Source organism: Nyctereutes procyonoides, unplaced genomic scaffold (genome assembly GCF_905146905.1).
Source record: "Nyctereutes procyonoides isolate TBG_1078 unplaced genomic scaffold, NYPRO_anot_genome, whole genome shotgun sequence".
In the NCBI taxonomy this organism is placed as follows: Eukaryota; Metazoa; Chordata; class Mammalia; order Carnivora; family Canidae; genus Nyctereutes; species Nyctereutes procyonoides.
In genome coordinates, this window is record NW_026575044.1 from 217,632 (window position 1) to 242,276 (window position 24,645).

At 36.0% G+C, this 24,645-nt stretch overlaps 1 protein-coding gene across 1 annotated transcript in view; it reads right to left on the reverse strand.

The window, feature by feature from the left end:
• Positions 1-24,645, reverse strand: part of PRRC2C (proline rich coiled-coil 2C) — a 100,178-nt gene that overhangs the window by 48,134 nt on the left and 27,399 nt on the right. The window contains 12 exon segments of the mRNA XM_055323735.1: positions 3,222-3,843; positions 8,182-8,235; positions 9,998-10,142; positions 11,196-11,283; positions 11,364-11,497; positions 12,542-12,624; positions 16,285-16,508; positions 18,553-18,678; positions 19,799-19,861; positions 19,864-19,907; positions 21,587-21,764; positions 22,488-22,649. Of these exon segments, the coding sequence (XP_055179710.1) occupies positions 3,222-3,843; positions 8,182-8,235; positions 9,998-10,142; positions 11,196-11,283; positions 11,364-11,497; positions 12,542-12,624; positions 16,285-16,508; positions 18,553-18,678; positions 19,799-19,861; positions 19,864-19,907; positions 21,587-21,764; positions 22,488-22,599 (1,873 nt within the window). The 5' untranslated portion in view covers positions 22,600-22,649.

The window sequence follows — 24,645 nt, forward strand, 5'->3', positions numbered from 1 at the left end:
ATTAAGAACAAAGTAAACCCAAGGTTACTGGCAGAAAGGCAAACAAGATCAATACAGAGATACAAAAATAGAGAAAATTAATGCAGCTAAAAGTGGGTTCTTTGAAAAGATCAACAAAATTGACGAACTTTAGGTAGGTCATCTAAGGCAAAAAAAGAAAAGACTGAAACTACTAAAATCAGAAATAGAAATTGGGACATTACCACTAATTCTACAGAAATAAAAATGATTACGAGAATATTATGGATAACTGTATACCAACAAACAGGAAAGCCAAGATGAAATGAACAAATTCCTAAAAACAAACTTTGTAGTTTAAATCCCAATGTGGGAGTCCTCCATCTTTGTTACTTTATTTCAAGATGGTTTTAGCTATTCTGGATCCCTTGAGATTTATGGTATAAATCTATATAGTATATTATTCTACATAAGATTGTATCATCTGCTCACATCATCTGCATCTCTAGTATACCAATAATGATCTAAAAAAGGAAATTACAAAAACAATTCCATTTATAATAGGATCAAAAAGAATAAAATGCTTAAGAATTTTTAAAAAGTTTTTATTTAAGTAATCTCTACACCCAATGTGAGGCTTGAATTCATGGCCCTGAAATCAAGAGCTACACACTCCCCAAAAGTGAGCAAGCCAGGTACCCCTAAAATACTTAAGAATTAACCAAAGAGGAAAAGCCTTCTACCTACAAAATATTGCTGGAAGAAATTAAGGAAGACATAAATGGAAACACATCCCATGTTTACAGAACAGAAAACTTAATATTGTTAACATTAGGAATACTACCTCAAAGCAACTTATACTTATGCAACCCCTATCAAAATCTCAATTGCTTTCTTTACAGAAATAGAAACATCCATCTTAAAATTCATATGGACTCTCAGGGGGACCCAGAATAGCCAAAACCTTCATGGGAAAGAAAGTAACAAAGATGGAGGACTCACATATCTGGATATAAAAGCATATGGCAAGGGGATCCTTGGGTGGTTCTGCAGTTTAGCTTCTGCTTTCAGCCCTGGGCGTGATCCTGGAGTCCCAGGATCGAGTCCCACATCAGGCTCCCAGCATGGAGCCTGCTTCTCCCTCTGCCTGTGTCTCTGCCTCTCTCTCTCTCTCTCTCTCTCTCTCTCTGTCTCTCTCATGAATAAATCAAATCTTTCAAAAGATAAAAAATAAAAACATATGGCAAAGCTACAGTAATAAAAACAGTATGACACCAACATAAAGTCAGGCAGATAGATCACTGGTATAGAATCAAGACCCCAAAATAAACCATCGTATAGGGACACCTGGGTGGTTCAGCGGTTGGGCGCCTGCCTTTGGCTTGGGTGGTGATCCCCCAATCTGGGATCAAGTCCTGCACGGGGCTCCCTGCAGGGAACCTGCTTCTCCCTCTGCCCGTGTCTCTGCCTCTCCTCTCAATCTGTGCCTCTCATGAATAAATAAATAAATCTTTTTAAAAAATAAATAAATAAATAAAAATAAAAAAATAAACCATCGCATACATGGTAGAATGATTTTAGTTTTAGGAGAGGCTGCTAAAGACCATTCAATGGGGGAAAACAATAGTATTTCCAACAATTCTGAATGTCCACATGCAAAAGAATGAAGCTGGACCCTTACCTAACACAATGTATAACACTTAACTCTAAATAGGTAAAAGATTAAATAAATAAGTAAAAGATATAAATGTAAAAAAAAAAAGATATAAATGTAAGACATAAAACTATCAAACTCTTAGAAGAAAACAGAAAAAAGCTTCACAATATTAGATTTGGCCAGGACTTCGTGGATTTGACACCAAAGGCAGAGGCAACAAAAACTAGAATGATTTCATGAAAACTTAAAAGTTTTGTGTATGAAAAGGATATCCACAGTTAAAAGGCAACCTACGTAAAGAGAGACAAAATTGGCAGATTATGAATCTGGTAAGGGATTAACATCTAGGATGTATAGCCAACTCCTAAAACTTAACAGTCTGATTAAAAAAAGGAACAAAGGATTTGGACTTTTCTCCAAAGATACATAAATGGCCAAAAAACACAATAATTCTCAACACCACTAATCATCAGCAAAATGTACATCAAAACTACAGTGAGATATCACTTTACACTTGATAGGAAGGCTACTATCAAAAAACCCATAGAAAATAAACGTTGGTGAGGATGTGGGGAGATTAGAACCCTTGTGTACTGTAGGTGGAAATGTAAAATGGTAAAGCTGCTGTGAAAAACAGTATGGTGGTTCCTCAAAAAATTAAAAATAGAATTGCCATGTAATCCGAAAATCCCATCTCTGAGTATGTAATCAAAGAAATGAAAGCAAGGTCTCAACAAGATATCTGTATACTCACATTCACAAAAGCATTACTCAAAATAGGTAAAATATGGAATCAACCCAAGTGCCTGTCAACAAAGATAAGCAAACTGGTTTTATATATAGATTACTAGCCTAAAAAAGGATGAAAACTCTGCAATATGAAAAGAACTTTGAAAACATTATAGTAAATGAAATAAGCCAGTCACAAAAAGATAAACATTGTACGAGGCACTGAGAACAGTCAAAATCAGAGAAAGAAATTAGAATAGTGGTGGCCAGGGGCTGAGGAGAGGGGAGAATAGGGAACTACTGTTTAGTAAGACAGAGATTCAGTTTTATGGGATGGAAAGAGTTCTAGAGATGGACAATGGTAATGATTGCACATTATGAATGTATTTGATACTGTACACCTAAAAACGATTAAGATGCTAAATTTCATATTACGTGTATTTTATCAAAATAAAAATTATCGGAAAAAAGTATATTAAAATATCCAATGAAATTCAACTTCTATTTTTTTTTTTTTTTTAAACTCAATTTGGGCACCTGGGTAGCTCCGTTGGTTAAGTGTCCTGACTCTTGACTTTAGCTCAGGTCATGATCTCAGGGTCCTGGGATCCACCCCACCGTTGGACTGGGCACTCCGTGGAGAATCTGCTTGAGATTCTCTATCTCCCTTTCCATCTGCCCCCACCCCTTCACACGTGTGCAGGCTCAATCTCTGTCTTTTTAAATAAATAATAAAATCAATCTTAAACACAAAAAAACAACCCTCAATTACTCACATCTGGATTATATACATATATTAAAATACACAAACAGCCACACCAGAGAAGTATTATGAAGCCTTTATAAGCTAACGTAAGAACAAACAGGACTCTCATACCTTTATTACTGTTGGTTTCACTTTCTGGTTTTTCTACCATAGGCTCTAATGTAGGTTCTTTGTGTTCGATTTTTTCCTCCACTTTTTCCCTTTCTTTCTTCTCCAACTCACATTCCTTTTCCTGTTCCTTGATTTTTTGCAGTTCTTTTTCCTTTTCCTGCTGTTGTTCTAGTTCTTTCTCTTTTTCTTGCTTTCTTTCCTTTTCCAGTTCTCTCTGTTTTTCCTGCTCTCTCTCCAGTTCTTTCTCCTTTTCCTGTTGCCTCTCCCTTTCTTTTTCCCTCTCCTTTTCTCGTTCCCGTTCTTGTTCTCTTTCAAGTTCTTTCTCACGCTCTCGTTCCTTTTCTCGTTCCCTTTCTCTAATCTCCTCTGGAGATGGCTGTTTGTCCACTATGCCAAGTTTTTCATCCAATCGTTTCAGCTTCTCTGCACATGCTGCCTTCCTTTGTTCTTCCATTCTTCTCTCTTCCTCTTCACGCCGCTTTCGAGCGCGTTCCACTGCTGCAGAAAGTTCTGACTGCTGTCGTCTTCTTTGCTTCCATATTTCATCTTCATCCGGTACTTGCTGCTTGGGGGGGAAAGGGCCTGGTCTTCCAGGTACTGTCTGTCGGTCTGGAGGAGGATGCTGAAACATTATGATAAATTATCAGATGACTATGAGAGATCTATTTCCATCCAACAATGGATACCACAGACATGAAGAAGGAAGGAAAAATTCTGCAAAATGCCACTAGTGTTTCTGATAAAACATACCTAATAAAATGCAAACAAGTAGCAACATAAGGAAAATATTAAATTTAGAGAATTCCTCAAACTTAGACAAGAAAAATTAATCTAGGCCATATACCTATTTTTGTGGTAGAGATTATTGCTCATATAGCATTTGTTGAATAAAATTAGAAGCTGTCATAACATGAATTTCAAAATCTAAATTTAGACATGAAAGAAATCTAGAACATGAATGTTTTTCAGAGCAGCAACTGTTAGAGATGGAATGCCTAAAGAGGGAGAAAAATCCATAAAGATCAACAACAGTGTCATGTGAGCCCTGAGAAGACAAAGGTGCATTTACAGGGCAAAAACAGCCAGCCAGAGGTGTTAAGTGAAGAAGGTGGAAACACTACTACTGCTGACACTTTAAAGGAGGAAAAATTCCTAATCTTTTCACTAAAAGATCTAGAAATGCATACCTATAACCCATAGTAGAATGTGGGATATTGCTTGAGAGACTGAGTTTTAATGATCTACTTTCTAATTGATATGTTTTAAAACAACTACAATCACTGCCAGCAACTACACAAAACAAGCAGAATAAAAAGAGCACTTGAAGGGCTGAAATGTTAAGGAACTAAAAAAAATGTTTTTTTGTTTTAAAGATACTGATTTTAATGGCTAGTATGATGAAGAAACCTGAAAAGTCACATAACCAGTCAGAATCCTTACAAATGAGAAAATAATAGTATGATGAAAACACTGGACTAAACATAAAATATATATATATATGATCCGGTCTCTATCATTTACTAACAGTGTTGTCTTATCTGCCAGTACCCCCTAACCCCAAACAACTGTTAATCTACTTCTGGCAATAGAGAGTAGTTTTATCTTTCCTAGAATTTCAATACATATGAATACTTCAAATTATATTTTTTGTATCTGGCTTCTCATGCTCAGGATAACAGTTTTGAGGTGTCTATCAGAAATCTGTTTTATTCCATTGCTGGACAGTATTCCATCATAAGCACACTGTATCATTTGTGGATGGACATGTGGACTGCTTCTAGTTTTTTTTAACCATGAATAAATAGTTATGAACATTCGTGCCTAAGTCTTTGTGCAAATGCATGTTTCATTTTTAACTCTGAATAAACAGTCATGGACTTTTGTGCCTAAGTCTTTATGTAAATGCATATGTTTTCATTTCTCTTGGATAAATATTTAGAAGTGGAACTGCTTAGTCATGTGGTAGATATATCTTTCCACTTTATTAAAACACTGCCAAACTGTTTCCCAAAGTGATTACAAGGTTTTACAGCCGCACCAGTTAATATATAAGGGTGCTAGCTACTTTATACCCTTACCAATATTTGGTATCCCTAGCCCTTTAAATTTTGGAAATGCAACAAAATCTCACTGTGGTCTCAATTTGCTTTCCCTGGTGATTAAAGATGGAGAACATCATTTCATGAGCTTACTGGCCACCTATCTCGTTTTGTGAAGTGAATGTTCAAATCATTTTGTTGGGCTATGTATCCTATTATTAGTGATAAGAGTCTTTTGTTTGTTCTTTTTTTAAAAAATATATTCCAGGACATGTTCTTGGTCAGATGTATTAGTAATATTTTTTGTGGACATATTTTTTCATCGCCTCAGATTTTTTTTTTTTAAGATTTTTTTAATTTATTTATTCATGAGAGACACATAGAGAGAGAGACAGAGGGAGAGACACAGGCAGAGGGAGAAGCAGGCTCCATGCAGGGAGCCTGACGTGGGACTTGATCCCAGGTCTCCAGGATCACACCCTGGGCTGAAGGCGGCGCTAAACCGCTAAGCCACCAGGGCTGCCCTCTAGTCCCACGGATAGATTTTTTTTTTCTAAGTCATGCTTTTTGTGTCTTATCCAAGAACATCTCTGTTGACCCGAACTTAAAGATTTCATTCTACAATTTTCTTCTAGATGTTTAGTTTTAGCTTGTTTGCATATAAAAATACTATAAAGAGCACTCAGTGGTTACAAGGAAAATGACTGGCAGAGGTGATGGTTGTGATAGGTATGCCTACCACAGCAGGATGATTTGGGAATGCCTATTAAGTGGTAACACCTGAGCAATAAATTTGATCAGAAGAGTCCTCTTTTGGATGGAGGTGATGGATAAGGAGGAACAAGAGTGGAAAATAAGACCTTTAAGGATCTACTAGGATAGTTCAAATGAAAAGTAACAGATAGTAGACAAGTACTCAGTGTAGGAATATATTCGGAAAATAGGGGTAAGGTAATTTGCTGATAGATTAGGCTGTATGTACAATAAAAATTAAGGAAGAAAGTTCTAGATTTTAACCTGAGCAAATGGGTGAATGATAATGCCATTACCTAAGATGGTAAGATAAGGGAAGAAGCAGGGCTGCATGGGTGCTGTGTATGGGGGGAAAATGTTATGGTCTGGACAATATCTATCAGAAATTCAAGTGAAAGGATGATAGGTGGCTCAGTTGGTTAAGCAAACAATCCTGATTTCAGCTCAGGTCATGATCTTGGGATCATGAGACCCACATAGAGCTCAGAGGGGAGTCTACTTGAGATTCTCCCTCTACCCCTCCCTGAGCTCATGCTATCAAAAAATAAATAAATCTTAAAAAAAAAAAAAAAAGAAATCCAAGTGGAGATGCTTAATTGATCACTAAATACATGACTCTCGAAGTTAGGGTAGAGCTTTAAGGGCTACAGATAATATATATTTAACTACCAAATGCACATATATGTAATCCTCTAGGAAAGGATACAGTCAGAAAAAGGAAAAAGAACATAGCCCTTAACTCTCCAACATCCAGGGATACCTGAGCGGCTTAGTTAAGTTTCCAACTCTTTTTTTTTTTTAAATGTTTTCCTATTATTTATTTATTTATTTGTTTGTTTGTTTGTTTGTTTGTTTATTTATTTATTTATTTATTTATTTGCTTACTTACTTACTTACTTACTTATGATAGTCACAGAGAGGGAGAGAGAGAGGCAGACACACAGGCAGAGGGAGAAACAGGCTCCATGCACCGGGAGCCTGACGTGGGATTCAATCCCAGGTCTCCAGGATCGCGCCCTGGGCCAAAGGCAGGCGCTAAACCGCTGCGCCACCCAGGGATCCCTAGTTTCCAACTCTTGATCTGAGTTCAGGTCTTGATCTCAGGGTGGTGAGACTGAGTCCCGCACTGGGCTCCATGCTCAGTGGGGAGTCTAGTTGGGATTAGCTCTCTCCCTCTGCCCCTCCCCCTTCCTATATGTGTGAACTCCCTTCCTCTCTCCTTCTAATAAGTAAATAAATAAATCTTTAATAAACAAAAGACCCCCCTCAACCAAAAGTATTAAAGGCCGGAAGAAATACAAATTGAAGAAAGAGAACACAATAACGTGATGTAGCAAAAGTAAAAAAAAAATAGTCTTTTAAGAAGGATGGAAAGATTAGCTATTGTCAACTGCTACTGCGATTGGGTAAAATGAAGTCAAGAGAATTGAATTTTGCAAGATGGGAATCATTACTGACCTTCATGATAATAGTTTCAAAGGTATAGCGGTAGATGAAAAGCGTTACTTATAAAGGGTTAATGGGAGAGAAAGTGAAGATGGTACGGGAAAATAGCTCACTAATATTTTGCCATGAAGGAGAACAGACAAATAGGGTAGAAACTACAGGGGGGTGGACAGTAGTGAGAGTTAAAGGAGGGTCTTTTTTTTTCTTTAAGTCTCTTAAGATGGGAGATAAGATTACCGATAAGTGACAGAAGAGGGGGCCAGAGGAATAGTAAGAGTTGCCCTTTAGTAGGAAGACAGGAAGAAGGGGATCCCTGGGTGGCTCAGAGATTTAGCGCCTGCCTTTGGCAGGGGACGTGATCCTGGAGTCCCGGGATCAAGTCCCGCGTCGGGCTCCCTGCATGGAGCCTGCTTCTCCCCCTCTGCCTGTCTCTGCTTCTCTCTCTATTATGAATTTTTTTTTTTTTTAAAGGGAAGACAGGAAGAAGTCAGAATAATAAAGGCACTGAAATGAGATAAACAGTTGCTTCTCATTTTCTTAGTGAAATCAGGACCATGTCTATCAGCTGAGAAGAAAAAGAGGAAGATACCCAAAAAGCTAACAAGGTAAAATTCCTAATTGTATCATAAAAGTTATAAATAAGAAGCATACAGAAATCTTTCCCTTAAAACAAATAAAATCAAATGATACAGACAGACCCCAAATAAGATTTTAAGATTTACCGGCTGCGCAAGCAGTTTTGGAGGTGGTGGCAGGTGTGAAGATGGTCCGCGTTCCTATCATAAAAATAAGGACTATTACAAAATAACAACATAAAAGATATCTACTGGAAACATTTCTGAACATACGTAATTTTTTTCGGTGGAACTACAAGATTGCAAAAAGTAAACTATCTTCATCTTTTTCTCTTTTTTAAATAAAGAGTAACTTTATTAAAGTTATTGCACGATAACTTTATATTCTACAAAATAACTCTGTCATTTAAAAAGATTAGAATTTCAAATGGATTTTGCAAAAAATAGAATTTTATTGTATGAATTCTGAAATTCTACCACAGGTATGGAGAAGTATGCCTTTAATTTTGAAATTTTATTTACATAAGCCTTATTTTCTTTTTAATTTCTTCCTAATGGCAACCTAAATGTATGAGATTTACCTAAAGAACTAAACATCTAAAACATATTGGAATCAAATATAATACATAGCCTATTCACTTGCTAATATATAGATAGATCAGTGTGAAACATGCACAAATCAAGACATCAAGATATGGCATAGGATACTCCTCTATTCTTTCATAAGAAAGGAATTATAACTCCCCATATTAAGCCAGTAAGTTAAAGGCACATAAAACATGAATTTTATTTAAAAAAAAAAAAGGGATCCCTGGGTGGCGCAGTGGTTTGGCGCCTGCCTTTGGCCCAGGGCGCGATCCTGGAGACCCGGGATCGAATCCCACATCGGGCTCCCAGTGCATGGAGCCTGCTTCTCCCTCTGCCTGTGTCTCTGCCTCCCTCTCTCTCTCTCTGTGACTATCATAAATAAATAAAAAATAAAAAAATAAAAAAAAAAAGATTAAAAAAAAAACTTGAAAAATCCTTTTACAGAGTTCACAAATTTATTCTCCAATGAACTAATGCCTTAAGAATAAAATTCAAAGTTCCTTGTATAGCATACTCGTTGTTACACAGTTCTCTTATTCCTCTCCTCTATCAAACTACCAGGGACTTCTAGAATGTGCCATGCTTTCTTATGGTTCTCTATTCTGAACATGTTCCCACTGCTTAAAATTTTCCTCTTCCTTTTGTTTACTGGCTAATTCTCACCTCAAGTACCAAATCTTTTGCAAAACCTTTTCCAGAGAATGCTCTAAGAACTCATTATGTGTGCTCTGTCACAACACTTAACACTCATTGTACTGCAACTGATATTTGATGTCTTTTCATTTTACAGAGATTGATAGCTACCTACTTTTATTTCCTTGAAGGGACTAGTTCCTCCATCTGTTTTGTGTAAGTTCAACATATACATGCTGAGTATACCGTGAATTAAGTGGACTCTCTGGATGACAGCCAGTTTGCAATGCTGTTTCTTGGAAGCAGGATCAAATGAATCTCTTTACTCATATTATTTCCTTTCTTTAACAATGTTCTTCAAAATAACTCACACCTAATAGATTTCTCTACTCCTTACTTCCCAATTCAGCATACTATTTCACATATGACTACTGATTAGAATTTACAAAGTATTCAATAAACCATAGAGCACTTGGCAATGTTTGGAAAGAAGTTTATCCCTCCACTTTCATAGGACTAAACTGTTACAGAAAAGAAAAAAAGTGAAACTTTAGTTTCTACCTGATAATTTTAGCTACTGTATTGACAGTTCCTGTTAACATGCAATAAAATTATGGTTTAGATCTACAACTATTCAAGATAATAGATAGTCTCATTTTCCTAATTCTTCTTTCAACTTTATGATTATAAAATTAATTCAACCAAAGTACATGTAGTGACAATATCCTTGAGTCCAACAAACCTGATTAAATGAAGGTCCCTTCCCATAGGGACCTTTTGATACTGATGGCTGGGTAGGTATCTGAGAAGATGATTTAGTGTTGCAGGTTTCATCTGCTTCTTTTCGGTTTTCAGTGTTTTCAGAGGCTTTTGAACCTTGATCTTCACTAAGGAATCAAAATCCAAGTGGAATAAAAAAGTAAAGTGGACAGACCACACTGTAAGTAAAAGCATTTTGTCTATATAAAAACGATTATTTCTATTTAGTTTTAGTGGGGGAGAGTGGAGTATATCAAGGAATGAAATGGTTTTGTGATCTAGTGGTGCTATTCATTCATTCAGTAAATATATACTATATATCTAAAACATGTTGGGAAATGGGTTTGGTCAGGTTATCATCACAAAATAAAAAGTACAGTAGAGTAGTTGTCAAATATGGACATTCACACTTACACACAACTTGGCAAAAGAATATAATGCCACTATTTTCTATCACCCCCTGCCCAAAAACTCTCATCTAACTGCATCCAAGTAATATTATAATTAACACCTGTATTCTAATTTATTCTGACTTTGTGACAGAAGAGAAGTCAAACTACAATATTTTTTTAAGATCACAAGTCCCAGGTATCTCCCAACTGGTTATGAAACAGCACTGTATTACAATGCGATGGCTAGAAAACTCTACTAACACATCCATGCAAGCTCCTTGTATTTTAACAGCCCAATTTTTATGGTATATAACCCATATATTTCTGACTCTGACGCCCCTATATTAGAGAAGAGATTAAAAGTTGCCATTTTTTCAAACTTTAATGCTACTTGTTGAAGTTTATAAAAATCAAAGACTCAATTAAAGCAGCTATAGTACCTCAATTTTTCTCCCAATTTTGTAAATATGAATCCATTCAAGCAAGTAACAAGTTTCAAATGGTCCCTGATACGGTCTTTCAAAATATCGCCAATTATATAGCCAAACTAAACATCTTTTTTAAAATATGTATTTTCTTTAGAAACATCAAAACTTTAATTCATTGATTAGCTGTACTTTTAAAACTTGGCTTATTAATCACCTTCCCAGTCAGTGAGATCTTAGAGTAAAATGTAGAAATTATATAAAAAGGAACAAATGACTATTAATGAACCCTCTCTGCATAAATGGATAATGTTGTAACAGTAAATTCATACTATTACTCGTGGAAGATATTCCAACAGCTTACCTGCTGTTTTCTTTAGGACTGCTACTTCCTTGCTCATCATCATCACTGAAATTCAGCTGTTCTGTATAATCTACTTCCATCTGAGCACCTATTAAAGTTAAGGAAAACTCAGATTGACTGCTGAAAAAAACCTAAAAACTAAAATGCTTAATTGATTTTGCCTCTTACCTGCCCAACCTTCATCAGCTTCAGCATCTAGATTATCAAATTTATCAAGCTCCTTTAGTTCTGATGCACTAAGGATGGAGGGGCGTTCAGGCTCAGAGGCCCATGGAGGTGGTGGGCCCCTTCCTCGAAGGCCTCTAACGAACAAGAGGTTAGGAGGGAAAAAGATACAAAGTTTTAATGATTCTAAATTGATAAATATTCAAAAATTAGAAATCAGTTCATTTCCATTCAATATTAGTACTGACTGATGTACAAAATATTTTATACCTGACACGTATATGAAAAAATTCTAATATCAATACATAAATTCAGGACAATATATAATTCTTTTTCAAGTATTTCATATCTGACAATGGGTTTTTTTAATTGCCAAAATTTTAAATAAAACAAATATATTAAAGAATAATAGGGCTAAAACTAATACTAATATCAAAGTGAAGAACTTTAAGAAAAATGAGGAGATGGGACACCTGGGTGGCTCAGCGGTTGAGCGCCTGCCTTTGGCCCAGGGCGTGATCCTGGAGATTAGGGATCAAGTCCCATATCAGGCTCCCTGCATGGAGCCTGCTTCTCTCTCTGCCTATGTCTCTGCCTCTCTCTCATGAATAAATACATAAAATCTAAAAAAAAAAAAAAAAAAAAGAAAGAAAGGAAGAAAGAAAAATGAGAATGCTCGTCTCACATGAAGAGAGAAAAAAAGAAATTAGGAGTCATTAACATCATGGAAGGAAGAAGGGATAAACAATTGTCATGTCTTGTTAGGGCCATGATTTTCAGTTTTCAGAATCTGTATTTTTGTTCTATCTTATAAAAGTCAATTATTGGGATCCCTGGGTGGCGCAGCGGTTTGGCGCCTGCCTTTGGCTCGGGGCGCGATCCTGGAGACCTGGGATCGAGTCCCATATCGGGTTCCCGTGCATGGAGCCTGCTTCTCCCTCTGCCTGTGTCTCTGCCTCTCTCTCTCTCTCTCTGTGACTATCATAAATAAATAAATTAAAAAAAAAAGTCAATTATTTATCCAAGGCAACTGTACTCTAAGGCCAAAATACTGAATCAATCAATCATCACAACCTCCAGAAAAATCTTTTGTTTTTTTTTTTCTTTCAACCTCCAGAAAATCTTAATTACCATCTATGTGCCTTTCTGCCCTGGTAACTTTTATCATTTAATAGTCTTACTTGTTCGTTTCAGATAAAGAAGGTGGAAACCTCATGGGACCATGAAGAGGAGGGTACGCCATCCTCGGGTACTGTTGAAACATCTGCATGAAGAAAACAAAATGGATAAACTTTGCAACCAAGTTTTATAGATAGATAGATAGATAGATAGATAGATAGATAGATAGATATAGATCACCCCAACTAAACTTGATATTACAATTTATAGGAATATCAAAATAAAACATATCGTGAATAATTAATTATATCAGCTGGAATCATCATTCACCCTCAATTAACAAGTCATCTGTTAAGACTACTGGTCTAGCAAGACTTTACAAATATAGATCATGACCAGGACACATCCTAGGAAGAACTTCTGCTACTCCATTAACAAAATCACATAAATAATTATGTACTAACATGAAAACCCTAAAAAGACAACATGCATGGCACCCCAGAGAACTACAAAGCCCTAACCAAGTTCAAAGACTTGAAAGGATATAATGTGTGACTTCATCATAATGCAGTAGATTAAGTGCAGGCAGATTTGTTGGTAAAGCAAAACTCAGTTCCCAAAAAGGATGGTCAAATGCAGGGGAATTAGGAAGAAAGTGGGTATGGGAAATTTCCCATGGATGGGTTATAGGTGGATTCTGCTTCAAGTTAATATACAGATCGTTATCACAAACTGAGGTAACAAAGATGTTGCTCTCTATGGGAATGTGGATTTGAGAGGCTAAGTTTAGGAGAAGTTCTAAGATATATTATAAATATGATAACACCAACAAGAGAAGAAATGTCAAAAGAGGTGCTTGTAACTATTTACTCATAACCAGGCTGAAAGAAAGAAAAGAAAAAAGAAAAGAAAGAAAAAAGAGGGAAGGAAAGAGGAAAAAAGGAAAAAAAGAGGTTGGGAGGGAAGGGGAAAGGAAGGCAGGCAAGAAAGAAAAGACTGTATTACCTTAAATATGTCATATATATCCTGAAATAGATTAGCTTTTCTTTAAAAAAAAAAAAAAACCTGTTACGTAAAGGAATTACTCTGTACTTGAAGAAAGGCTGCTATATGATTAGTCCGTCTAAAGATACAATTTCTAAGTAGAGTTAGAGCAAAGTTAATCAAGTTAATTAAGTAAGCGGCAGATGAACCTCAAATGGAAAAACTTTTTGTCTAGGGAATACTCGAGAATTTTTGGTTACATCATCTTGTACTGAGGTTAGCAAAAACACTGTTGGAGGCAAGCGTTTATAGGTAAAATTTCATTAGATCCCTCCTCTACTGATTAGTCAGGCACAGATTAATTCCATATATCAAATGCTTAAAATTTAGGAATTTGCCCCAAAATTATTTACAGAAGCAATCTTTAAATTTTCAATATACAGTAATGCTTTTAAAAACACTTTTTGTCTTGGGCGCCTGGGTGGCTCAGTGGTTGAGTGCCTGCCTTCAGCTCAGGTCATGATCCCAGGGTCCAGGGACTGAGTCCTACAAGTTCCTGCAGGGAGTCTGCTTCTCCCTTTGCCTATGTCTCTGCCTCTCTCTGTGTATGTTTCTCATGAATAAAAAAAAAAATTCTGGGACACCCGGGTGGCTCAGCGGTTTAGTGCCTGCCTTTGGCCCAGGGCATGATCCTGGAGTCCCGGGATCGAGTCCCACATCGGGCTCCCTGCATGGAGCCTGCTTCTCCCTCTGCCTGTGCCTCTGCTCCCTCCCCCCTCTCTGTGTCTCTCATGAATAAACAAATAAAAAATCTTTAAAATTTGTTTAAAAAAATAAGTAAAAAAATAAAATCTTAAAAAAACCCACAAAACTCTTTTGTCTTTGTTAATTAGTGGAATACATTTTTCAAATAAAATGACTGTCAACAAAAGCCACTTGGTCTCCCTTTTTACTTTTCCTTCTATCATCCTACCCACACCCCGAAAATTCAGAAGTATTTGGAAACTATTAGGAGACAAATAGATGTAAATAATCTTTCAAGGCCAATTTACCACATAAGACTGATTTTTATCATGCTCCCACAGGAAAAAAAAAACAATCATATTTAATCATTTATTTCCCTCCTGTACCTACGAATAACTAAGTCATACAAAGAAATAAAAAATATCAAAAAATATGGGTAATTAGAGCCTGTAGACTTAGGAATTAAATCATAATAAAAATAAATATAACTAGATACTCTGAGATTAATGGTCTCCTGAAAATGTTAATTTACTTACTTGGGCACATGTAATTTGTCGTATCATTTCACAGGAGGCTGAGAGCAAACAAATGTATGAGGGTCCCAAATCTAACTATTAATTTGTAGAAATATATGGGGTCAGAATTATATACTAAATAAAAATACAATGATAGAATTCAGCAAAATCCAGACTATGAAAAACTCCACAGGATAACTAATAAATTATAATAAGCTCAAAAAAAAAAAAAAGAGTGGAAGGAAAGTAGTAACCAAAGACAACAGGATTCCTAAAAATATCAACCAATCTCAAAGAATAGATGTTATTTGGATCCTACTATGAAGAAAAAAAAAATGGATCCTACTATGAGATAATCAGAGAAATTAGAATACTGACATGTTTGAAAAACCTTTCTTTTTAGGGTCACCTGGGTGGCACAGTCATTTGGGCGTCTGACTTGGTTTCAGCTCAGGTTGTGATCTCTGGGTCAAGATTCAGCTCCATGTCAGGCTCTGCACTTAGGTTAGAATCTGCATAAGACTCTGCCTCTCCCTCATAAATAAATCTTTTCAAAAATAATTTTTTAACTAAAAAAAACAAAACCTTGCTTTTTAGGTATGATAATGCCATGATGGATTTTTCTCCTAATCTTTATGTTTTAAAACACAACCTAAAATATGTATGGACAAAATAATGTGTCTAGGATTTGCTTCACTAATTGGAGGTGGTGGGAAATAGGTGAAAAAAGACTGACCACAAGTTGAGAACTACTGGGATGCCTGGGTGGCTCAATGGTTGAGGGTCTGCCTTTGGCTAAGGCGTGATCCCAGGACCCAGGATTGAGTCCCACATGGGGCTCCCTGTAGGGAGCCTGCTTCTCCCTCTGCCTATCTCTGTCTCTCATGAATAAATAAAATCTTAATAAAAAAAAAAGTTGAGTACTACTGAAGATGGATGGTAGATATGGAAGAAGAGGGAGGTTCCACTGTACTATTATTTCTGTTTTTGCCTATGTTCAAAATATTCCATAATAAAGAGTTAAAAAGAATGTAAAGGTACATTTACCAATAAAAATTTTAGAACTAAAGCACACATCAATCTTTTATGTGCCATGAACAACCCCTCTGGCAGTCTGTAAATCCTATGAACTTCTTCTCATAGAAATGTTTTAAACCCATAATCTAAAATAAGGAGTACTATGAAAGAAAACAATTATGTTAAAATTTTGTTAACACATTTTTAAAAATTTGTGATATGGTGAAGTATCTGCTTTCATTAAATAATAGGTGGGTTTACCCAGGGGTCTAATAAATTATGTGGAAATATTACTGAGTATATATTGCTATATCCACAGCAATGTGATGATAGGAAAATATCTATGACCCCTATTAATAATAACAACTAGGGTACTCCTAACACTTCTGTAATTTGTTGCCTGCATTCATAATCAAGGAAAATGCTGATTTTTTTAGCTAGATGTTAATACAAATAAAAACCTCAACTTTTCACCATTCCAATTCTCTCCTCGAAACCCAGAGCAAAAACCTTACTTAAGAACTTGCTTCTTTAACAATACTTACATAAGGAGGCATCATAGCTCTGTACTGGGAAGCAAGAGGAGGCTGCTGTCCATTCAGTTTAGCCTGTGGAGGACCACAAGCTATCCTCTTTTCCACCACTTTGAGGATATCATTTTGTTCTGATGTTCCTGCTGTGCTTTCATCCTGGCCAGAGAGCTTTTCATCTTGGTCAGATGTTAAAGGTGAGCCAGCTGACTTACCACCATCTCTCCAACAAGCAACATCTGGTATGGAGAGAGGTAAGAAATTCAATTAAAACAAAGAAACATCACCTTAGAATTCAGGATTGAAATTTAAGGGGGTGGGGGGGAAGGGGCTAAGAAAAAAGCTGAAAATAGAACACAGAAATCTCAAACCAGGCAGATTTCAAAACTGAATAAAGTAACAAAATACAGGGAAGAAGCAGTAAAAGTCTGATCTAGGTCCTAATGCTTTCAAAGTGTTTAGGTAATCAGGAACAGTGGCTTCCAAAGCAGAGGAGATGTACCACAGAGGGTACCACCAAAAGCAAATACTGGAGTTGGGGCAGAAAATATTAGAACCTCTCTATCAAGCTTTACCAATATTTGATATAGAAATTAAAGTCACTGTTAAACCTAAGTCCTGAGGGAAGAGGGCTAGTTCTATAGTGACAGTGATGCTCTCATTTGTTTTTAGGCTACTATGGTTAGTTATATACACGTGTCCAAGGGGGCAAATTCAGTGACCACATTATCTGGTAAAACAACACTCAAAAATAAATGGTTTTACAAGGGTATCTTTTTGGTAGGTAGCCTCCAAGATGCCCCAGATGGGTTTCTATCTCCTGGTATTCATACCCTAGTAGTAGTCTCCTCTCACAGTATACCAGGACTATCTGTGTCACCTACAGAATAAAGCAGAAATGATGACATGTCTCTTACAGAATTAAGTTATAAAAGATAAAAGATCTTTCTTCATACAAGATATAAGGTTTCCATCTTGAGCGGGAATAGTCTGGTCTCTCTTTATGTGGGGAAGCAATATTGTGAGCAGCCCACACACAAAGGGGAGTGTTCCCGAGCCACAACTCCTAGCTAAGCAGCTCCCAGATTCCTGACCCTTGGATACTCTGAAATTAAGGCCAGTTCAGTTTATTGTTTTAAGCTGATAAATCTGTTATGCAGAAACAGATAACTGGTGAAAATCAACTGAACAAGAAAATAGTAGAGGGTGCCTGGTTGGCTCAGTGCATAGAGCATGCAACTCCTGATGTCAGGCTTGTAAGTTCAAGCCCCATGTTGCGTGTAGAGATCACTTAAAATTTTTAAAATGAACGAATGAATCAATGAAAGAGAAAGAAAGAGGAAAGAAAATAGAGCTGACAGATCTATTTCTAATATGCATCAATTACACACTAGCAATTAAAAATAAAAATAAGAAAAAGATGATTTACCCAGACCATAAAAGAAATAAGCCATAAAAAATATGAAATGTGTCAGGTTATCAGAAATATAGATTGGAGGGCAGCCTGGATGGCTCAGCGGTTTAGCACCACGTTAAGCCAAGGGCCATATCCTGGAGACCCAGGATCGAGTCCCATGTCAGGCTCCCTGCATGGAGCCTGCTTCTCCCTCTGCCTGTATCTCTGACTCTCTCTGTGTATCTCTCATGAATAAATAAAATCTTAAAAAAAAATAGAAATATAGATTGGTAACCATCACTGAAAACAGAGATCTCCCATGTAATACAGGATCCTTTGAGATATTTGGTAATGACAATTGGAATATAATGATTAATAAAAAAGACAATCTCAAGCATTTTCTATTTCTTTCTTAATACAAATACTTCTCACTCACTATCCAAATTTATTTGGTTCTTTGGTGTGAGTTCAGAAAGGAAAGGATCCTTGAATGTTAACAGAATAGCAAGTAAATGGATATAATTTAAAAATTAAAATTTGCACATTAGGGAGGTTGGCTCAAAATTTTTACTACTATAAAAATGACCAATATTAATGTGCAAAGAACTCACCCAGTATCAGAAAAGATACTCAAAGAACTCACCCAGGAATCTTGTTAAAATATAGATATCTAATTTAGTGGATTGGGTGTGAGGCCAAAGACCTACATTTCCAACATGTTAATTTATACCAATGCTGCACGTGTAAAAACCACACTGGAAAGAGAGCAGTTACTGTCTTTTCAAACTAGGCAAGTCACAAATATAATAATATTGGGCAGAAGGTTACAAAATAAAATACAAATATAATCTCATTCACTGTTCTTATGAAATAGAAAATATTCTTACTTGGTGGGCGTAAACTGGGTCCAGGTCCATAATTTTCATCATTTGTTTCTTTTTCTTTTTTCTCCTGATCCCCAGCTGCCTGCAGGCTGGGAAATTCTTGCTGAAAATGACTATTCACCTGGATTCCTACAGATTTTTTTAAAATATTAAATGTAACTTTTATACTGAAGATAATGAAAAAAAACCCTCCCAGGACAGAGGTCTCTGCTTTCTCTGATAAATTATTCCAATTTTGTGTGTGTATATATATATAATTATATATATCATATATATATAATTATTACACTGTTCACATTCATAAAACTTTAAATTTTAGAATTAGAATCCCTTGGAAAGTTAATGAACAGCCATGAGGAGATAAAAATCTAAGAAAGGATTCTGCCAGACATTGTCCAGTACTCATTAAAGATGATGAGGCAAAAGAGGAGAGTTTCACTTGTTTCTCTTTTACTCTTTACATTTTCAAAAAGTCAAATTCTTTTGCTAATAACTCTAAAAATCAAATAATATTACTGAAATAGAATACATGAATCAACACTACAAATATCACAGTAAGGCCTTCAACGAATTTATAACTGAGATACTGGTTTACACCTCACTAGTCACTCATTCACCCATCTACCCACCTACCTGCCTATTTATATACTTCTATAAGTGAAAAGATCTGATTTTTATTAGCTTGAGGGCCTAGATAGGTTTTTCCATACAATGTTTTATAGATCTTTCCTGTTTTGCAAGTAGGAAATTTACATTTTGCTGGGGAATCAGTCATTCCTTGGTGAGGGGGTGGGGGGCAGAGTATAACAGCTACTGTGCTTTATAGCTACTGCCTAGCTCTTCTCTACTATGGAAATCCTGAGTAGCACATATTTGAAATAGAAAAGGTTAGGGAGCACAGATGGTGATGAATAAGGTTTCTAGCAATCTACACAATGACTGGGTACTTTTATGCCCCAAAGAGCAGAAGCTACAAAGTTTTTTTTCTGGTCACGTAGGGTAAAGATAAAAACAATGTGGGACAGAGGGTATCTTAAAGATTCCTTTTTAAATCCCTATCACTGGCTCATACACGGGTCTTGGCACTGAAACTTAACTACACCAATTGATGACAGAAAGACCGTTTTTTAGGGTCTGAGTATATCCTTGACAATGTTCTCTGCCCCTGCCAAAATCCACCCCTTATCTGCTGCATGGCTGTTCAGTAACTGTCAAACCTAGCCAGTTTCCCCAGCTAATGTCCACTTACCATCTCCTTGCCCACCTTGCTTGTTACTGGCCCAAGATTTGGGAGCAGGTGCTACTTCTGGGGAGCTGCAACCCCAGGTTTTGGCTGTGCTGGTGGAACTTCTGGTGTTCTTAAAAAAAACATGAATCCATTATTTCAGACATTATACGATCAAATCAAATAAAAATGAATATTGTAGTTAAGGTAAATTTGTGTACAGAATGTTTTGGCTACATATTTACTCACAGATGCATCTCCCACAAATGCTGTTCCTTTGCAACATTCCTTCAAATAAAGTATAGCTATTCTATCCCCTTTCATTTCTACCTTTTAAGATAGCTTTGTTCTTCATTTTATGAAAACACACACACGCGCACACACACACACACCCCCCACACCCAAAAAAATGACACACTCATTATTGAGCACAGCTACCAAGAGTCTGTTTGGAAGAAGTAAATACTTACATATAATTAGAAATAACATTATAAGCATACATACTGTCTGGACTGGTGGACTTGGCCAGGGCTAAGGCTAAGCAAATTCTCCATTTGGCAGTCAACAGGTTCATCACTGTACTTATTATTGTTATTCAGAGAGGTAACAGCAACTTGCCTGATTCATCCCCATGAGTAAAAGGTGTTTGTGTTGTCTTTGTTTTAAGAGAGGGACTGATGGAGGGGTTGGGGGATGGTAAGAGAGAATCTTAAGCAGGCTCCACCCCCAGCAGAGAGCCTGATGCAGGACTGGATCTCAACCCCGAGGTCATGACCTGAGCCAAAATCAAGAGTTGGACACTTAACTAAGCCACCCAGGAGCCCAAGTAAAAGGTGTTTTAAAAAAATCTACAGTTTTATTCAATCACTGTAATGATTTAATGCCTGAAAATGAAAAAGGTAGTAGTTAAGAGACTTAAGGGAGGCAATATATTCCTGGTATATACTCAGACCTGTAACTGACCTAGTACTACAAAATAATGCTACAACTAAGAAATGGAGAACAAGGTCTTTGACAAGTTTTATCCAAGTAAAGTCAAATTTTACTACATAAAGCTCCCCAAACAGGAGTACAGAAATTTGGTAACAGATATAGGCAAAAAGCATCAAAAACCCAAATGCTGATATTATTTTTCTAAATCACCACTACTTTGCTTGGTCATTCAAGAAACTAAAAGCCCAGCATAATTCCCAAAATACAGAATGCCAAATATATGCTGAATAAATAAAAGGGACATTATTAATTCCATCATAGCCTGCTTGCTAATTTTTTATTCATTCAAACAGTATTATTTGAGCACTTACAGAGTACATCAGGTATAGTTTCAGTGAACTAGGCAGACAGAAATTCTTAGCATCATGGAAATTATTTAACAGAATCAACTCTTACTTATCTTAGAAAGTGAATGCTTAATATGGTGGGAGTTTGAGGGAGCCTGACGTGGTACATAGGAAAAGCTGTGATTAGCAATTCTGTCATCTGTTCTACCTTGACATATGGAAATACTACCACTAAACCTACTCACAAAAGAAAATTCATTAAAAGTTGACTATATAAAATGACTTTAAATGGCCTGAGATATCCAACATACATAGTATAATGTCTAGCACACAGAACGAACTCAAACGGAAGTTGCCTACAGGGGCACCTGGCTGGCTCAGTCGCTGGAGCATGCAGCTCTTGATCTCAGGGTTGTGGGGTCAAGCCCCATGTTGAGTGTACAGATTACTTAAAAATAAAAGCTTTAAAAAAATAATAAGTTCCCTACAAAGAAAGGGGAATAGTTTTACTTTTTAGTTGACTTTGACTCACTTTTCCTCTTCATGCTGATCTTGTTTGGATGCCCATCCTGTGCCATCTTTAGGTACAATGTTTACATTAGGGTCATTGCCTTTGTTTTCTGCCTTGAGACTTGGGAGGTTAGCAGGTGGAGGCATACGTCGTGAAATACCAACTTTTCCAAGACTCTGTAATCCATGTCGAGCTGCAACTAAAGATCAATAACATCAACTTTCTTAGAACATCTATTTTATTGCTCCATTTTTTCTTAAAATATATAAAGACAATAAAAATTAATGGAATCTTGGGCTATTTCCTTTTATTTTAAAATAAGAATTTTAAAACAGCCACACCTGCAACATTAAACCAATATAGAAATTATATTAAACTACGGAGCCACTGAAAAGAGGATTTAAGCATTCTAACAACCCTATATACTATGAAAAGGAAAATACGGGCGATAACTGGTTTTGTAATCTTTTCAAGGAATCTATTTTAAACTCAAAATTTAGTATATTACAGAATATGCTAACTTTACATTCATAATCAACATTTGACAGTTCACTATAAACACTAGGCTCAAGGTATCAAAAATACAAAAGACCCCAGGACTATCTCTTCCATAACTAGAAATGGTAGCAAACACCCACTAATATATATTCCTACACCTATCATTCTCATTGACCAAATCCCCTTTTGCAGCCACAGTTCTACTTAACTTTCTGACAAACAGTAAAAGAAAAAAAAAAAGAGATATATTTTAAAACATTTAAATTTTCTTCTGTAAGATACTTATTCATCCTGTGAAAAATGAGTGCAAACATAAAAAGTCCAATGCACATATGGTTGCATAAACATGGGTTTGTCCTAGCTCCTAACAGCAATAGTTCCATGAAAATCATAAAAAAAAAAAAAGCCACTTGATTTTACTCACCTGTAGTTTTCTGAGTTTCTAAAGATTTACCCTTGTAAGTATTAAATAAACTGAGTGTTGCATACTTTTTCCCATCCTTTGCTTTTGTGCTCTGGCCTGACTTCTCCGACATTTCGGTGGAAACTCATCGAGTCCAAAACCTCCTGCCACACCCCTTCAAACCTTTAAAACACATTAGAAAGAAAAATGAGGAAAAATTTAACTTAAAGAAACTCTCAGTAAATTCAAATGTTCCCAGAAATTCTGAAAAATAAAAACACTGAGAAATGAACTCCATCTTCAATAACTTGTATCAATAATAATATCACAGACTTGTTCAATACTCTCAAACTCCAAAAACCAACACACAATAAAATGAATCAAACTAAACTGCCTTGCATTCAGTGAACACCTGAGTTATTTACGGTTTGTAAGTGCTTTACTGTATCATAGAGAATAAGAATTTTAATCCAGAGGAACCTGGCTGGCTCGGTGGGTAGAACAAGATTCTCTTGATCTCAGAATTGTGTTCAAGCCCCATATTGCATGTGAAGTCTACTTAAGAAAAATAAATTTAACATGAACAGTTCAAATACAATAAACCTATGAAGACTGTCTATCTTACAAATAGAGGTATCAATCAGTACCTACATATGGAATACATATGATAGGAGGATTACCATCATTCCTCTATAAATTATATGCCTCTCTTTTCTGTGGTATGTATCTAACAAAGCTGTAGTAATTTAACAATATAAAATAAAAAGAAACATTCTATTTTCACTGCATTCTGCAAAGGGTAGAACATTTCCTTATAAACTCCTTCGTACTTAAAAACAATATTCTATTTCATGGCTATGGATTAAGTGTTCAACAAATGGTAAGTTATTAGAAGAAAACAGCATTTTAATGACCACTCATATACAAAGATAATTTCATCTTTGAAGTTCATGTGTCTTAATGTGAGGTGCACCTTAAAACTAGTTTACTAATAAACAGCAAAAATACACAAATTAGTTCTATTATTTTCCTCCCATTTAATGAAGTATACATACATCAATCTTTTATGGTTTTTCTTTTATTTATGGTTTATCTTTTTCTTTCTCCTTTTTTGAGTGGTTAGGGTAGAAGTAGGGCAAAAGATGGTCAATTCTACAAAACATTAATAGTTCTTTGAGAACTGAAGCACAGGAATTAAAGACAGAGAATTGACAGGTACATCAAGCAAAAAGTACTGAAAGTCAAGGAAAGGCCATGTAGACCCTATCATTATGAAAGCAATTTTATCTATTGGTTTTACATATCAATTGCAGAATCAGCCTTACAGGCAGAGGTGTGGTTTCATACATGTCAACTGCCACACTATGTGCATAGTTCCGTAAAATTTATCAAGAATTTTCACTTTATCTCATTTCAGTATAATAACCTTATGCTACAGTTAGTATCCTGATTTTACAGATGTGAAAACTGATGTTGAGGTAAATGAAACTTGATTTGAAATCAAGGCTCTGGGTCAGTCCATTATGCTACCTCCTCCCCATGTAACTGCAGAAATAAACAACCTTTCCTTGAGATAAATTGTGAAAAGGACTCACCTGCAATGAAAAGAACTGCGTAATATATAAACAGCTTCCTATCTGCTACCATAGAAGAATGCATGCAATTAATTATATCCCAAGAGTGCTAATAATGTTATGAAGAGAGCTGTACTCCCAGAAAATATCCTGTTGACATATTTTCACTAACATAAACAAAGATGTAGGAAAACATACATTCATTTATAGTGACAAAAAAGGGCAATGCATATTTAAGAGATGACAAAATTAAGATTCAAGGAGATCTCCAGCTACAAAAAAGTAACTGATATAGCAAGAAAAAGTCAACTACTTGTTCTTTCATCCTCATCTGATGGCAATTTAGCACCTCAAACCTCTCTTAATATCACAACTATTCATGCAACACTCTTAGTGGACCTTCACAGGCCTACATCAGAGAGAAAGCAACAGTGTAAGACACTTCTGAAACTTAGGGGCAAACCTACAGGCCCACGTGTATCTACATCCATCTTTCTTAACGGTTTCCCTTTCTCCAGTTATTGTTACAAGGTTCTCAATCATTATCTATAAACTTACTAAAAATACAAATTCTCAGGCTCCAACCCAGATCTATCAAATCGAAC